General features: G+C 35.3%; 1 protein-coding gene across 1 annotated transcript in view; it reads right to left on the bottom strand.

Annotated features, from left to right (window-relative positions):
- Positions 1–17,214, bottom strand: part of ANKRD31 (ankyrin repeat domain 31) — a 77,797-nt gene that overhangs the window by 21,459 nt on the left and 39,124 nt on the right. Inside the window, 6 exon segments of the mRNA XM_004678444.1 lie at positions 1,999–2,095; positions 4,055–4,142; positions 9,405–9,520; positions 11,156–11,318; positions 11,479–11,621; positions 12,486–12,620. Coding sequence (XP_004678501.1) covers positions 1,999–2,095; positions 4,055–4,142; positions 9,405–9,520; positions 11,156–11,318; positions 11,479–11,621; positions 12,486–12,620 — 742 coding nt within the window.

Genomic DNA, 17,214 nt, shown 5'->3' with positions numbered 1-17,214 from the left:
AAGCCAAATTTGCCAGGAGTTTGAGAACTAACTATTTATTTATGGTAGCAAATGGCTCAACAGTTCTGCCTTTTCTTATGCCCATCTAGGCAAGTGATCTCCAGAATACTGACGTTTTTATAATTTAAAAATTGAAGGACCCAAAAGTTTTTGTTTCTATATGCATATATCACATTTACTGTTTTAGAAAAATAAAAATGAGAAAAAAAGTAAAAGAGAGGCCCTCCCTGGTGGTGCAGCGGGTTAAAGCACAGCACTGAGAATCTAAAGCCGATTCCGCATGAGTTCGATTCCCGCCTGCCCCGGAGGTGACCACATGGCGTGGCAGACCTCTCCTGACCCGCCCGCTGCTCCCCTCAGCAGTGTACTTCGTAGATCTGCCTGTTCTGCTCCCCACTCTGTCTCTGGTAAAGCCTCTCGCCGCCCCTGAGCCTCTGGCCTGAACCCCAGTTCTGTATGCACAAATAAATAAATCTTTAAAAAAAAAAAAGTAAAAGAGATACAAAGCACTAAATTAGCTACTAAATTTATATCACATATCATGTGACCTCTAGAAAATTTCACTGTATATTCACAAGAGAATGAGAGGGCACAGGGCAAATAATGTCCAGATGTCATCATAAAAATAGTTTTGATTTCACAGGGGACTTGAAACGGCCAAGGATTCCCCCAAGTGTACATGGACCATGTTTTTTTTTAAAGATTTATTTATTTATGCATACAGAACTGGGGCACAGGCCAGAGGTGCAGGGGTGGTGAGAGAAGTCATCAGAGACAGAGTGGGGAGCAGAACAGACAGATCAACGAAGTACACTGCTGAGGGGCGCAGCAGGTGGGTCAGGAGGGGTCTGCTGCATGTGGATCACCTGGGGGTGGGGATAGAACTTGTGGTGAAGTGGCTTTAGCTTCTTAGTGCTGTGCTTTAACCTGCTGCGCCACCGGGGAGGGCCTTAATAGTAGCTATTTTTAAGGGGAAACAATCATCTAGATAATTGTCCCTCTTCTCAAGTTTAGAATTATTAACAACTCCCAGAAGACTGGGAATTAAATTAAGGTGTAAGTAGATTAAGTAGCAAGAAAAATCAGATTAGCAAACAATTAGTATAAAATTCAAGAAGCATGTGAAATGAAAAGTTCAGATAGAAAACAAAATTGCTTTTTATTCACAAGATTTTAAGTATTATAGCAATACTAATAAGGTATATTTTAAACTATTGGCAATAAGAGGAAACTTGCAGCTAGTATTCTCCAAAATTCCTATAGTCTATCTGAAGTTCCTATATGCTCTTTTGCTGTATACAAATAGAAAAATAGAAAAGAATTTGATGCTTTTTCACTAGAGACAAAAACAAAATGGGGATAAAAGGTAACATACTTATAACTAAAAATATAAAGCTCATTTTTAAATAAATTCAGGGAAAAAAATTAAACATTCAGTGCAAGGGGTTAAGTTTCAGCACTACGAAACTATCAGCAACTACTGCAGCATGGGCTGGATCCCCAGCCAGGGAGGTAACCCATATAGCACAGCAGACCTCTCCTTTCTTGCCTACTGCTCCCCTCAGCAGTGTATTTCAGTCAGTCTGCCTGTTCTGTTCCCCACTCTGCCTCTGGTGAATCCTCCCACCACCAGCCCCCACCCCAGCCTACCACAGATCTTATATGCATAAATAAATAAAATAAACGTTTCAAAAAATAAATGCTCAATTGATGCCAAATGATTCTAAGTATATAGGAGATAGACATGTAATTATTAAATATCTCTATGACTTTTGCTCTTATCAATCTGATACTTATTTGCCAACCTCGAAGAAGCCAGAGTATAAGGTGACTTTCTTTATGCCCTAATATATCTTTCTGAGAGGTACAAATGGAGGTTATAGTTTAGATGACCCAACAAAGTTAACACTTGTATTCTTAAGAAACTCTCAACTTAACTATTATAAGCTAATAATGGACAAGTTCTGAAAATTCTTAAACACTATTTTTCTCACTCACCTGTATTTTTTAGCCAGGTCATCTCTCTCTGCCTTCTGTTTAGCAAGTATGCTGTTCACAACTTCCTTTATCTCTAACATCTTTTCAAGGTATTGTTCTAGAAACATAGTAATAAAGTGTCAGTTAACTGAGAGATAGCAAATATCAGATTTGGTCACACAGAACTTAATGCTTATTTACTTATTTGATGCTTATTTTTACTGCTGATTTTTAAAAGCCATTTCCCTGTATCTTCCCCAAAATAAATAGCTAGATATAAAAGTCAAGGTGTATTAAATTATCACCCTATGAAATCACCCTGAGGTGTACAGGTAGGAACACTCCCCAGAAAGAATAGGTCAGCCCAATCCTAGTCCTGCTACTCCACTGAGTAGGCTCCAAACCCAAACAAACCACATCACCTTATTTTCAGCTTCTGTATCTCTGAAATGGGTAGTGAAAGAAGTAAAAAAAAATTCTTTTTTAAAATAAAAAAGGTCTACTTCTCACTATGAAACATTTCTCAAACAATATGAATGTTCATACACAGAATGAAAATGAAAAAGCAATCCCACTCACCCTCCTGTTTCTGATCTACTTTACTCCACAAAGGAAATGGCTGTTAATACTTCAATAGGTGTGAGTATAAAATTCCTTCTTATTTAAATTATTCTACATATTTGTATTATATCATGATATATTACATACTTTAAACTAAAATCAGGTTATCAGTAATTGTTCTTTACTCTTAACACTTAGGGCCATATAATATCTAAGGTCACTTTATAGATCTTATAAATTTCTTTATAATAACTACTAATTCATAAACTGTTTCTGCTTTCACTAGGTTTCTAAGTAAAGGTTTCATGGCCTCACCACACCACAAATCTATATGTAAATGTCATTTATGTGCATTTGTAAATTCACTAACAGGAAGTTGAAAGGTTTAGATGAATACATCTAATTTTTATTTTTTTAAAACAATTATATTTACTTAGAAGCATTCAGAATGCTGATAAAACAGCTTCAACATTTTTTTTCGCAATTACAGAGTGATGTTCAGTTAACAGAATAATAATTATTTCATATAAGTTGCACCAGAGACAACTGAAGATGAAAAAGAACCATCTCCATATTGAATTAATTTGTGCTGCGTACCAACAAGAACCTGCTTTAAATTTCCACACCAATTTAAAATCCCCATACTGTATCAGACAAGGTTAATGTCACTGCCACACATTCTCTTCTGATTTGTTTTTAAGAGTTAGGTGAGCTAGATGAAGCTGAGGAGCCAAAGAGTAATATAATCTCATCTCAAGCTACTATAATTTTTTAAACTACTGTAATTTTTTAAAAGATGAATTTATTTATGCAAACAAGAACTGGAGAAATAGGTCAGAGGTGTGAGGGAGATGAGAGGATTCACCAGAGGCAGAGTGGGGAGCAGAACAGGCAGATGTAACTGAAGTACACTGCAGAGGGGAGGAGCTGGAGAGACAGGAGAGGTCTGCAATGCCATGTGGGTCAGCTCTCTGGCTGGCTAGGTATTGAACTCATGTTGTAGTGGCTGCAGAGAGCTTGATAGCTGTCTTTAATCCCTGCATCACCAGGGAGGTCCTGACTATAATTTTTTCTAATTAAAAATTTTAAAATTTTAATTAAAAATTTTTACTTTTATACGTCTCCATGTTGAAATGCTTCACTCACCTTTCCCCAAACCACCCTTGCCAAGACCTATCCTCTTTCTTCCTTTATCTCCTGCCCCGCCCCCCCCAGTCACTATCTTATGCTTTTTTGTCACTCTTCATCTAAACATATCACTAGTAGTAGTTTATCTCTGATCATGTTTATAAATTCTAAGTATTTATACTACGCTCTGTCTAGAAATATCTTTACAGTTATACAAGCTACTGGGTTTGCATCACTAATTCCTAGTATCATTCCTTGCAATTTAAATACCCTAGCCCCTTTTTCAGACACTGTGACTTTTAGAATAAACATACACCCTAAAGAGAAGATGAATTAAGAATGACTTTGAATGTCTAAAATAATCAAACCTGAGTATGTCCTTATTTACCTGCATCTTCAGGGGTTCTTATTTCAAACTGTAGTAATTTTTCTTGCTTTTCTTCTACATCTTGCAGAATGGCACTGATGGTCTGATGCTATCAGATAAAAATATTAAAAGCTTCACTACAAGAAGGTATATATTTCCCTTTGATATACCACTGACAAATATACAGTGTAAGGGCTAAAGTAAGAGTTGCTAATTTTTATGTTCAAATGTACTCATGTTTTATTTAATTTTAACTGTGTAAATATTGCATTTTTGGGGAAAAAAGTAAACTTAAATATCAATATGTTATGATTTCTGTAGACCTAATTCTTGTAAAATAGAATATAAGAGCAGCAACCATATAAAGAATCATTTTTCAGAACTGTCTTCTTATATGTGTAGGACAAAAAATAACTCAGTACATAATATTTAATGAATTATATCTACACAACACATTTATGTTAAGACTCTATGACCTGGCACACTATAAAACTTAAATTGACAAAACTGAGACAAAATACTGTCTCAAAACTCACAGAAAGTATTTAAAACCATTTCTTATGTCATTGTGTTATTTGTCCTGTCCAGAATGCCTTCAATGTACATTGTACAGATTCCTTTTTTGTATGAGGGATGGATTCATGGAGTAACCCCTATAACCAGCTGCCTGGATGTGAATTCTGGCTTCACCTCTTCCTGATTACCCCAGCAAATTACTTATCCCTTCTTTCCCTGATTTGAGTAAAATATTTAAAATTTTAAACAATTACTTGAGTAATATATTTTAAATATATTTAAACTAGTGTCAACAAGTAAAAGCTCAAAAAATATTGCTTAGTATTATTATAAAACCCATCTCATACATAAAACCGCTACTGATCTAGTACATTCTGATTTCTCCTTTCTCAGAGTTACTTAAGAATGTCAGTGCAAAAAAAAAAAGAATGTCAGTGCACATTAGCCAAAACAAAGACACACCCTATTGACTGGGAGAAAATTTTTTGCACTCTATACAACTCATAAGGGACTGATCACAAAAAAATCTGACAAGAACTCACATGACTCAACAAAAACAAAGTAAACAAAAAATAAATGCTGTTGTGAGGATGTGGAGAAAAAGGAACTCTCCTTTTTCTGGTGAGAGTGCAAACCAGTCCAACCACTATGGAAAGCTCAAACTACTAAAAATGGAGCTACTAGATGACCCAGCAATTCCACTCCTAGGAACCTACCTAAAAGACACAAAAACACTGATTCAAAAGGACACCAGCACCCCTATGTTTACTGCAGTACTATTTATAACAGATAAAAATGGAAACAATCCAAATGCCCAAAAATTGATGATTGGCTCATAGAGATTTGGTTATATATACACAATGTAGAATACTATTCAGCAATCAAAAAGATAAATTCATGTCATTGGCAGCAACATGGAAAGAACTAGCAGGGATTGTACTCAGTGAAATAAGTCAGAAGGAAAAAAAAATACTGGATGGTTTTACTTATAGGAGGAATATAGGGGAAACAAATAAAATAAGGGATCAGGAAGAAATAATAAATAAAAAATACAAAATTAACAGGCAACTATAAATCAGAGACATTCTGCTGGGGAGAAGGAAGAAGGAGTTCAAAATAGGGAGAAGAGCACAGGGGGCTGTGGTGATGGTGCACGGGTGAACTGGCATTGGAATTATATGAGGACTATACCTGAGAGGCGAAAGCAAACTACAAAAATGAACAATGATATAGAATACATATAAATAAATTATATTTTAAAAATAATGTCACTACAACATAATTTAACATTAGTATGTGTAGTAGATTGAACATTATTTTTTAAGTTAAGATTATGTAGGTAGGAGCATGAATTCTATATCTGTAAACTGTTTCCACATTGCTGGATGCATAATTGTTACTCAAAAAATGACAACTCTGTTGTACTGACTCATGTTATCTACCCTTTAATATATTCTCAATATACATTCATTTTTTAAATGTGTAGGCTCTCAGAGCCTTCTGAAGTACATTGTTCTGAAATTTTACTTTGATGCCCAAAAAAGGATGTGGAAATACATGTAATAAAATCATCCAATTATGTGGAAGCACAGTATCCCTGCTTCCTTCATTAAATGTGTTAAAATTAAAACTACAAAATATAAATATGCAAAACAAACTGAGGCTTATCTCATTATATTAGATGGTAATGGTTATAAAAGTAAAACTAAAGGTGTGAACGGTGTCCGGGCTAAGACTCTATGTACATGTTAGGAAAAAGGAAAACATCTTTTGGTAACAACTTTGCTTTCTGTTTGCCTCATATTGTGGACATACTCAATCTCAATGACAGTGGACCGTATTTTTTATCCTACTCCAGCCCTACCTTCTACCAGGGAGTGTCCAGCATAACCTTCCCTTTAAAATCTCCCTTCTCAATCCTTCACTACAGCTTGTTAAAAAAAAAAAAAGACAGAAAAAAAAAAACAACCCTAAACTAATACTTATCTTTGGAAGAAGAAGCTTTAGATACTTTATATTGTTTACTATAAAGTTTTACTATGACTTTACTCCAAATTTGCTATTTTTACTATGGCCAGTACATCTTTTATAATTTTGTACAAAATAACACAGTGGTTGAGAGCACAGACTCCAGAGTAAGAGCACCTGGAGTTTAATTCTGGTATTGCTACTTACTTAATAGAAATGTAATTATGGATTAAGTTACTTAATCTCTCTTATGGTAGCTTCCACATCTATAAAGAGGGAGATAATGATAATACCAAAACCCACCTAGAACATTTACTATTAAAACTAAGTGAGTTAATATAAAGTATTCAGCGAGCACATCATGCCATGTTATACACTTAGTAAATGCCAACTATTATTATAATGCTGTTATTACTTCTATACCTAATCTACATGGAGATGGACAAGGAAGCTGCTTATGTGTAGCTGTTTATATACAAGAGCAGCACAGAACTAAAATCATCTCATTTCCTTTGTATCTGGTCAAACAATTACCCCCAACTCCCAATTTGGTTTGAAATTTCTAATCTTCAAAAATAATTTATTTGCAAAAGAAATAAACATATTTATATTTCTTATATTTACTCTGAACTTATTTTTAAATTGGTTTCTTAGACTTATAACTCCACTGCATTTTCTGAGTTTTGGAAACTAAAATGTTAGATATTATTCCCGAGGCAAATACAGTACATATCATATGTGTGTGTGTGTGTGTGTGTGTGTGTGTTATGTATTACATACATTTTTATATATGATATACTACATATATAATATATTTATGAATATTATATACTACATATAAATATATATATATTACATGTGATATACTATATATTTTATATATGTGATATACTGTATGTTTTATGTATATATGTATGTGTATGTGTGCATATGTGTGTGTGTGTGTATAAAATATCCATAGTAACAATAGGATGCTTTTCCTGTAATGTTCTCATTTTCACATGAAAATATACCTTAATTTTACTTATGGTCAGTATGGTGGATTGAGCTGATAGATGATACACAAGAATCCCTATCTACTCCAAACACATGGAAATATGGGAGAGAGGTGAGTGAGGAGAAACTGGGGAGAAGGAGCAGAAGGCAGAGGAGAGAGAGCGAGAGACTGAAACCCCCCATACACACTCCCACAGTAGTAGGAATGAGAAAAGAAGGAAATTTCCTGACTCCGAAACTAAGTTAGCAGTGACCTATGAGAGAGATAAGTATTAGGGGCTGGGTTTTTAATCTCCATACAGGGACAGGAGATAAGATTGTAGGTGCACATGAGGAGGGAATTAGAATGAAGTCTCTGCTTAAAATTAATGACCCTGAATAAGTGCTCTTTAGGTTAAATAAGAGTTGGACAAATTTGTCATCTATCTAGGGCTTTGGGTAGACAATTAGAGACCCAAACCAAAGCCATACATGTATATTAGAACTAGTTTTATACAATCTGTGTGGCTCAAGAGCCTAAACTGAGAAATCAGCATACAAACTTGTATGAGGCTTTTTACTCTACTTTTTACATATGTTAATACATCAAAACTTAGGCACACCATAATTCGCACCGTAAGCTATCTTCCATGAAATGAGACTACAATACAACATCATAAACCACAGAAAGAATCATGTTATCATGAAGAATCACAAGATGAATTTAAAATCCTTTCAAACTTTTTTTTTTTTTACAATATCAATACTGTAAGGCAAGAATGAATAAAAACAAATCCACGTCCCTCCCTGGTTGCACAGCAGGCTAAAGCACAGCGCTAAGAAGCTAAAGCCACTTAAGCGTGAGTTCGATCCCTGCCCCAGAGGAGATCCACATGGCGCGGCAGACCTCTCCTGACCCACCCACTGCTCCCCTCAGCAGTGTACTTCGTCAGTCAGCCTGCTCTGCACCCTATTCTGTCTCTGGTGAATCCTCTTACCGCCCCTGCACCTCTGGCTTGTACCTCAGTTCTGTATGCACAAATAAATAAATCTTTAAAAACAAAAGCAAACAAAAAAACAAATCCATATTTAGTGACAAGCTACTGAAACTACAGAAAATAAAAAAGTAAAGGAAAACTCTTAATAGCTGTAAAATTAAAAGACAGATTATCTATGGGAATAATTAGTTTGACTGTTGCATTTTCATTCATTGTAACAGATATCAGGAAATAGTGCAAAACATTACTGAAGTACTGAGGCAAATGCAATTTAGTTTGATTATCTCTTAAAATAATCTAAATTAGTTCATTCATCATAATCTAGATTCAATGACTGACACTTACCCTTCTACAGTGACTACCAAAAGTAGGCAAGAAGTCTAGTCTTGTCTAGACTAATCTAATCTAGTCTAGTCTAAGCTGATCAAAATAATATAACTATAGTAAAAGATATAACTTTACATGAGGGGTTTCACATATAGCAGACACTATTGCTATAAATCATGTGGGATCCAGCTGACTAAGCCTGGTTGACTTTCTCTTCTCTGTCTGATTTTCAGGTTTTTTCTGCATACTATGTATTCTGGACGCTTTCTGGGACTGAGTCAATGAGCACACACTATGACTCTGACGGTATCTGGAGGACAAGTAGTAGTCAAAGAACCCAACCTAGGTATAAAGAAAAGCAGTTAACCTATGGTTTTTGTAGTTAGTGCAGATTGCTGAGAGTTAACCACACAATATAGCTTCTTGGCTCTTTCTATTTGACTATGCCATAGTATTTTCTTATGAAAAAAATATTTTCAACCTACATGTCCTTAAAATGAAAAGAAGGCTACCAATAGCCAATTGTTAGCTAGTCAAAAAATGGCATTTTCTAGGATGAAGACTAAAAGGATTTCAAGTTCACTCACCACAGGATGGCTTTCTCTTGGCTTTTTTTGGTGTGCAAGAGAAGACAGATCAACAGTTTTGCAATCATCACAAAAACACTGCTTATGTCTTTTTGACCGAACAGCAGGAATTTTTTCTTTAAAAATTAGAAAATATAATAAGAGCATATAAAAACAATGCTTCATTTTATCAATTGTAATGGTGACAGAGGTGGAAAGGATAAATTAAGACTACAATTATAATACATTAATGTTCACCAGGATCTCACTATGTATCATCATCATCATCATCATCAATGGACTAATTATGCTGTGACTGAATACTTACCACATGTTGGATATGAAATTCTTACCCTGAATCATCTCATTTAATCTTTATATGAGCCTTGTGAGATACTTTATTATATTCATTTTACAGAAGAAAATGAAGCTTTCTCTGCTGTAGATGATTCCAAAGTCAACTGTGACTATAATTCATTCTTTCTGTAGTTTTCTCTGACCCTCTTCCCATTCTGGACTCCTTTTCTCCATTTAACTATTGTACTTTATACCCTTCAACTCCCTTTGTGGTATCTGACCAAGAAAATATATACATAAGAAGCAATAGTGGGCATAAATACAGCACTTAAAAACTGAGTGCCCACAACTCCAAATACAAGGCTTATCTAATAAGCTGAGTTGATATAAATACATCAGGTTGAAACTTCAGAGGAAAAGAGACGTAGTTGGGGGTCTAAGAAAGACCCTAGTCCCCAGCAACTTACATATGAGAACAGGCAATGAAAAGCAGAACCTTACATCAGCCTTAATCTTGACCTACATGTCCTCCAGCTGTCTACTGATACGTGCCACAATGATTATCCTTAGTTCTGGCCGATACAATTCCTTCTTGGCAAATAAACATTTAGTAAGGATAAAAATCAGCTAAGAGAGAATTATGTGATAGGGGTTCTCTTCCCAAAGGAGCCCTCATAAGAGAGAGGGCAGATATGTTCCTGGTTTTTTTCTCCTATGAGTTAAGGCTCAAGGATGAGGAAAAGGAACAATTCCCTCTCAGCATTTCAGCTGTATTTAACTGGCTAATCTGTAGTTGGTCTCCCATAGACTGGAAGATCCTCATGGGCAAGTGCTTGGTTTGCATAGCAGATCCATAGCAACAAATCTGTTTTTTAAACTAGTGTTCACTAAATGCTTAGTACTTAACAAAAAATTAGTTTTATTTTTTAAATGCAAACTATTGCTAAAAACCGGTTCATATAATTTTTTCCTGACTATATTATTGCTTGAAATTTTCTATTATGTTATAGACATATGTATATTTTACTTAAACTATTCTAGCATTAGAATATTAGACTTTTGAAAACTTGTTATTGATCCAATTTTTGTGTGAAGCATTACAATATTTGAAGTAATGGAATCTTACTTGTATGAGTTTGTGGAAATTTTATCCTTTCTCAGCCCTACTACAAGTAAACTAATTGTTGTGGTTTTAGTTATACTTTGAACTCAGACCCAAGGTTAGGGAGATTAATGTTGGTTTTATGAATAATATGGGTATCATTTCAATGTGTAACTCCATCCAATATGACCAGATGATCTACAAATTAAACCAAGCATGGCAATGCAAATTTCTAAAAACACCTAATGCTTTTCAAGAGTTTAATAAGTACACAAAACATCTATGTCAATTATGAAACTTTATAAGTAATATTTTATATTCTAAGTAGAGGTATACCACCTGTATAAATAGCAAGCAATACTAACATACATACCAGTAACGACAGCATTATTTTCATCTCTATTATCAGTTTCTATAGCACCAAAAGATTTCAGCAACTCTTCCATCTTCACATCATCAGCTTCATCCAAAGCAGTTTTTTGGTTTTGATCTTTTTGATTAGGGTTTGCTCCATGCTGTAGTAGAATCTCAGCTGTCTAGAAAGTATTTTGTTACAGTTATTTTCACAGGTGAGGGGCAAGACATCCTGTCCCACCTAATTAGAAAAGTTAGTTCACTTTAGTTCTCAGTTGGAAATACCTCCGTATTTTTCTATCTAACAAAAGTAATAGAAACTTAATTTGAAGTACATTGTACCTTTAGATGATTGTTTGCAACAGCATCATGTAAAGGCAGAATCCCATCTAGATTTTCACAATTAACATTAGCACCAGCTTTTAGCAACTCTAAAATTATATCATTGGATCCCTCACTAGATGCCTCATGAAGTGGTGTCCAACCTAAAAAGAAAAACCAATACAAGCTGCTGCTTACAAATGAAGTAAGTGCATTCACTACTAAGTTTACAGTAACAGAATTTATACCCTTAATGACTTAAGTGTGTATAGTAAGTATTGAACAGTCAGTAGCATTAAAACCTATGGCCTTAAAATGTAAAGGTTTTTTTTTAAAAAATAAATAAAATTGCTTTCATGAAAAATACTTGCTGATGCAAGTGACAGAAGACTCACAGAACTAAAACACAATGGTGTCGGGATCATGGGACCAATTACTTATTAAGTCATTTTGTTTCACTCATATATTAAGATAGAGTAAAGTCATGTATGACTTTCCTACTTGTACCTTTATATTGTCATATTTCTTTTTCAAATGACATTTGAGTTAATCAACATTTGAGTTTTTCTCCCTGAAATTCTTCATACAAGATTCCTCTGCACTTGAACAAAATGTTAGAAGATAAATTTTAAAGTACAATATAAAATAAAAGTTAAGGGAAGGGAGGGAAAAGGAAAAATATAGGAAGGAAGAAGTGAAGGATAGGGAAATGGGGAAACTTTTTCATTTTCTCTAAAGTTAGTGAATGGGATTAAGACTACAAAAAGGTTGTTAGCTACTATTACCTCCAATTCCTGCACTCCCTCAGAATGTTCCAAATGTATGTTAAAAATTGTTTCAAAGAAGGTTATTTTAGCAATTGGTAGGGACCAGAAGAAATCTTACAATCCAAATAAATATTAATATATTATTAAAAAGATTGTTCAAAGTAAGCAGTTGTACCAGGATCAAAATTAGGGAAAGGGGATAAATTGTGTTCTTCAGTGAGTTCAAATAATAAAGACAATTAAAGTTAAAAGAATGCAAACCTGCATTATCTTTTAGATTCACATCTGCTCCAGATTCTATCAGAACTTTCACCAGAGACAAATTTCCTCTTTTAGCAGCTAAATGAAGTCTGCTCTCCCCTTGGGCATTCCTCTTATTGATTCCAACCTTGTTTACTTCTGTACATTTACCAAACAAAAGTAAGACATTTTTGTTGCCAAATACAGCTTATTATTAAAAAGCTTACACTATACATGGCAAATTCCTTAAAATATCCTCAGTAGGATATACTGAAGCATACATCAATTACTATTTTTTTAAAGATTTATTTATTTTTATACTTATGCGTACAGAAATGGGGTACAAGCCAGAGGTGTAGGGGGTGGTGAGATGATTCACTAGAGATAGAGTGGGGAGCAGAACAGGCAGATCAACAAAGTACATTGCTGAGGGGAACAGAGGGCAGGTCAGGAGAGGTCTGCCACTGCCATCTGGGTCACCTCTGGGATGTGGGGAGGTGGGGGGATTCGAACTCACATTGAAGCCACTGCGGCTTGCTTGCAGTGCTGCATCCTTACCCACTGAGCCACCAGAGAAGGCTCCATACATCAATTACTATTATTAATGCTGTTACTATTATGAAATAAAACTTGAAAAGATTATTTAGCACCAAAGCACATTATTTTAAATTCACTCTAAGAGTTGTTTAGTGACTCTATCCTATGTTTGATTAAAACAAACAAACCTGTTGAGGTCTACATTCATTTCACTCAGTATTCTTTTAGCAATGGGTTTCTTTCCCTGAAGTATAACTGACATATATTAGTTTCAGGTGTACAATGTATTAATTTTTCATATAGTACCAAATGATGACAATTATTATACTTATATCTATCCACATCCAGAATGTTTAAGATTTACTTTTAACAACTTTCAAATATGCAATACAGCATTATTACCTGGAGTCACTGTGTTGTACATCACATTCCCATGACTTACTTACACTTCAAAGTCTGTTCCTTTTCACCTCCTTCACCTATTTCACGCACATGCCTCTTAGAACCTGGTTTGTTGTTGTTGTTATCTATTAGCTTTTTGCTTGTTTTTAGATTCCACAGTGGAATCTGAGACAGAATTTGTCTTTCTCTGTTTGAGTTATTTAACTAAGCAAATGCCTTCAAGGTCCACTTGTGACACAAATGGTAAGATTTCATTCTTTTTTTATAATTGAGTAATATTCATTTATATGTATCAAACTTCTTTATCCATTTATCCACAGATGGACACTTAGGCTGCTTCCGTATTTTGGCTATTGTAAGTAATACTATAATGAACACAGAGGAGGGTACATATATCTTGTAATTTCTCTGGATAAAACCTCCAGAAGTGGAACTATTGGACCATATGGTAACTCTATTTTCAATTTTTTGAGGAACATCCACAGTGGATGCAACAATTTACATAACTAGTTGCTAAGGGGGTTCCTTTTTCCCCATATTATCACTAACTTGTTATTTCTTATCTTTTTGGCAAAAGCTATTCCAACAGATATAAAGTGACTCCCTCATTATGATTTTTTTTTAAAGATTTATTTATTTATTCATACAGAACTGGGGTACAGGCCAGAGATGCGGAGGGTGAGAGGATTCACCAGGGACAGAGTGGGGAGCAGAACAGGCAGATCAACGAAGTACACTGCTGAGGGGAGCAGCGGGCGGGTCAGGAGAGGCCTGCCACGCCATGTGGATCTCCTCCAGGGCAGGCGGGGATCGAACTCATGCGGAAGTGGCTTTGGCTTCTTAGTGCTGTGCTTTAACCCGCTGCGCCACCAGGGAGGGCCATCATTATGATTTTTATTTGTATTTCCATGATGACTAGTGATGTTGAACATCTTAAAATTTTTCTTAAAACAGATTGTGAATTTATAACAAACAAAAACTTTCTATAGCTATTTTCAGATTTAAGGGTATATTTCTGACCACATAATATGCCAAGAACTAATCTTTGGCCTATTGGTTTTTAAATATTTTCTGTCATAAAAAATGCAGATTTTCTCCAAAGATCTTAAAACATATTTTTCTTGTAACACTAATTAGAGTTTAATTTGGAGCTAAAAATAGTAAATTGATTACTTTTGCTCATTTCTTCACATGCTAACATAATAGTTTTTTTTAATACCATATAAGGAAAACAGAAAAGGAAATAATAGAGGACAAAGACTTCAACATATTTGGTGTAACTGGAAAATCACTGATGAGTAAGAGTTAACTAGAGGTGGAGTTAAGCAGCCATGCTTGGCTCACAATTCAAAACATGTGTTTGGATCTCTTGATTTTCTAGCTTCAACTTACATGCTGGCTATCAGCTTAGGCAGCATTGCTGGTGGGACATATCCTTGTCTCCCTCTCTCTTTCCCCTTTCCTTTTTCTGACTCCCCTTGCAAACAGACCTTTTTTCCTCTCATTTTTCACTGTGTTCTTGCTTTTAGGTCTTGTTCTGAGGTCTTAGCTGCATCAGTGAGGACTGACATCCAGCTCACCCTGTTTTCACCTGGGAATATTCTGAACAGTCTGGCACCCAACATGGGGCCAACACACCATGGCTGACCAGCTCAAAGGATCATTCCTTGTGGTGATCCTGTAAACACACTGTGGTCACAGGACACATGGTGGGGTTTTCCTAATTTAGAGGAGCTTGGTTTTACTTCAGTAAAACTGCAAGGCCTCTAGAAGTTTGAAGGAAGAACCATTCCTTGCCTCTTCTAACATCTGGTGAATTATCAGTCTTTCTTGGATTCTGGCCATTCTGCTCCTCTGTCTCCATCTTCACACTGTCTTCTCTCCTGTAGTATGTCTTATATCGCTTCTCTTTTTTCTTTTATTAGGACACGTCTCTGGTTCAAGACCCACCTAGGAACTTAAGATCTCAAGAGCCTGAATTTAATTACATCTGCAAATACTTTTTCTATGTAAGGTAATATTTACTCTTTTTCTTTAAGATAACATTACAGGTTTCAGGGATTAAAACATGTACATTTGCTTTGGGGGTTACTATTCAACCCATTACATAGAAAGTATGTATAGAAGTGTTCGGTTTAGGAAAAGGAGATAATGGGAGAATGTTCACAGAGAATGCTTAGTTCAATATCCTTCCTACTTCTTATTAGACAGTAGGAAAATCACTTTTCAGGATTTAATATTTAACCTGAGGTGGTCTAGCCTATTGTTCACACAGAACTAACTCCAAGGACTGTCAAAGGATAGTTCACTTGCCCATACTGCCAAACACATACAATTTATTAATCTAAGACAGATAAAAGCTAGCTCTATGTCCCTTCAATGTCCTTTATGTTATAAGGGTTCAGAGGAATGTGTCTGACAAATATCACCCCTGCTGCCCCCACTCAGTATCTTGGCTGTCTCTGTTGTTTATCTCTTCTAATATAATAAATTATAATTCAAAGTCAGAAGTATAACGAGAGTATATGTGGAAACTAAAAGATGCTTACGAGTTGCTTGATGGTAAAAACTATCTGATAAACACAACTGAAATAATCTTATAATTTAGCAAATGATCTGAAAGTTTAAAAATGCCCTGATAGGGAGTGAGAGGGGAATAGGATCAAAACAGGGGTGGGAAGAGCACAAAGGACCATGGTGATGGTGCACAGGTGAATCGGTGGGAATTTTCACAGGGACTATAACTGGGATGAGAAAGCACACATTATACAAAAATGAAAAATCATGCCAAAAAAAAAATATATATATATACAAAAAAAAAAATTTAAAAATTCCCTGACATGGGTCCTCCCTGGTGGCGCAGCAGGTTAAAGCACAGCACTGAGAAGCTAAAGCCACTTCAGCATGAGTTCGATTCCCGCCTACCCCGGAGGTGACCACATGGCGCAGCAGATCTCTCCGCTGCTCCCCTCAGCAGTGTACTTCATAGATCTGCCTGTTCTGCTCCCCACTCTGTCTCTGGTGAAGCCTCTCACTGCCCCTGAGCCTCTGGCTTATACCCCAGTTCTGTATGCACAAATAAATAAATCTTTAAAAAAAAAATTCCCTGACATACAGTGGGCTTGACTGTGTAAATTTTTACCCATACAACTATAAAAATACAAACCTCGGTTATAGGTAGTTTTCAAGGAATTTTGTCTCTTTTTGAAACTTTGAGCTTTTTTGTGTCCTTGGATATAAGTAGACATGTGAATTTCTGAATATGTTTTTTCTTTTTCCTCCCCACAATTTTTCCCAGTGCTTTCATCTCCATGGGTACTATCAGTTAATTCCTCATCTGAAAATAAACATTTTGCAATATCAGTGCTGTAGTTCTTCTATTGGCTACATGACTAGAAAAGGATCTAATCATGTAACTGCTCCAAGCATCTATTCCTAGTTACACCACTGTAAGGGAATGGAAGCCATTAAAAAAAAAAAATGTATATAAAAAAAACTTGCCAGATACAATGCTGTTGGGAATACAGTGAATTACTGATATCAACAGAACTAATAATTTCTGCTTTGAAAATGTTAGATTGCCTGATATTAAATGACATACTTAAAAGAAACAAAATTGACAGAAATACTATTTACTAACTTCTGTTCATATCAATTTAGTAACCACCTTTGGTAATAATGGTCTGATTTTCTAAATAAACACTCTCATTTAAATAATCATCAATATCTCCAAAGTATGGCCCAATGTCCTTATTCTTGTCAATTTGGGCATCAGTTGAGTAGAATGCAGTTTTCTATAAAATATAGCCTA

The sequence above is a fragment of the Condylura cristata genome, unplaced genomic scaffold, assembly GCF_000260355.1.
Source record: "Condylura cristata isolate star-nosed mole 26May11 unplaced genomic scaffold, ConCri1.0 scaffold00007, whole genome shotgun sequence".
Taxonomy (NCBI): domain Eukaryota; kingdom Metazoa; phylum Chordata; class Mammalia; order Eulipotyphla; family Talpidae; genus Condylura; species Condylura cristata.
Note: the sequence above shows the minus strand (reverse complement) of the source record. Positions and strands in the feature narration are given on the sequence as shown.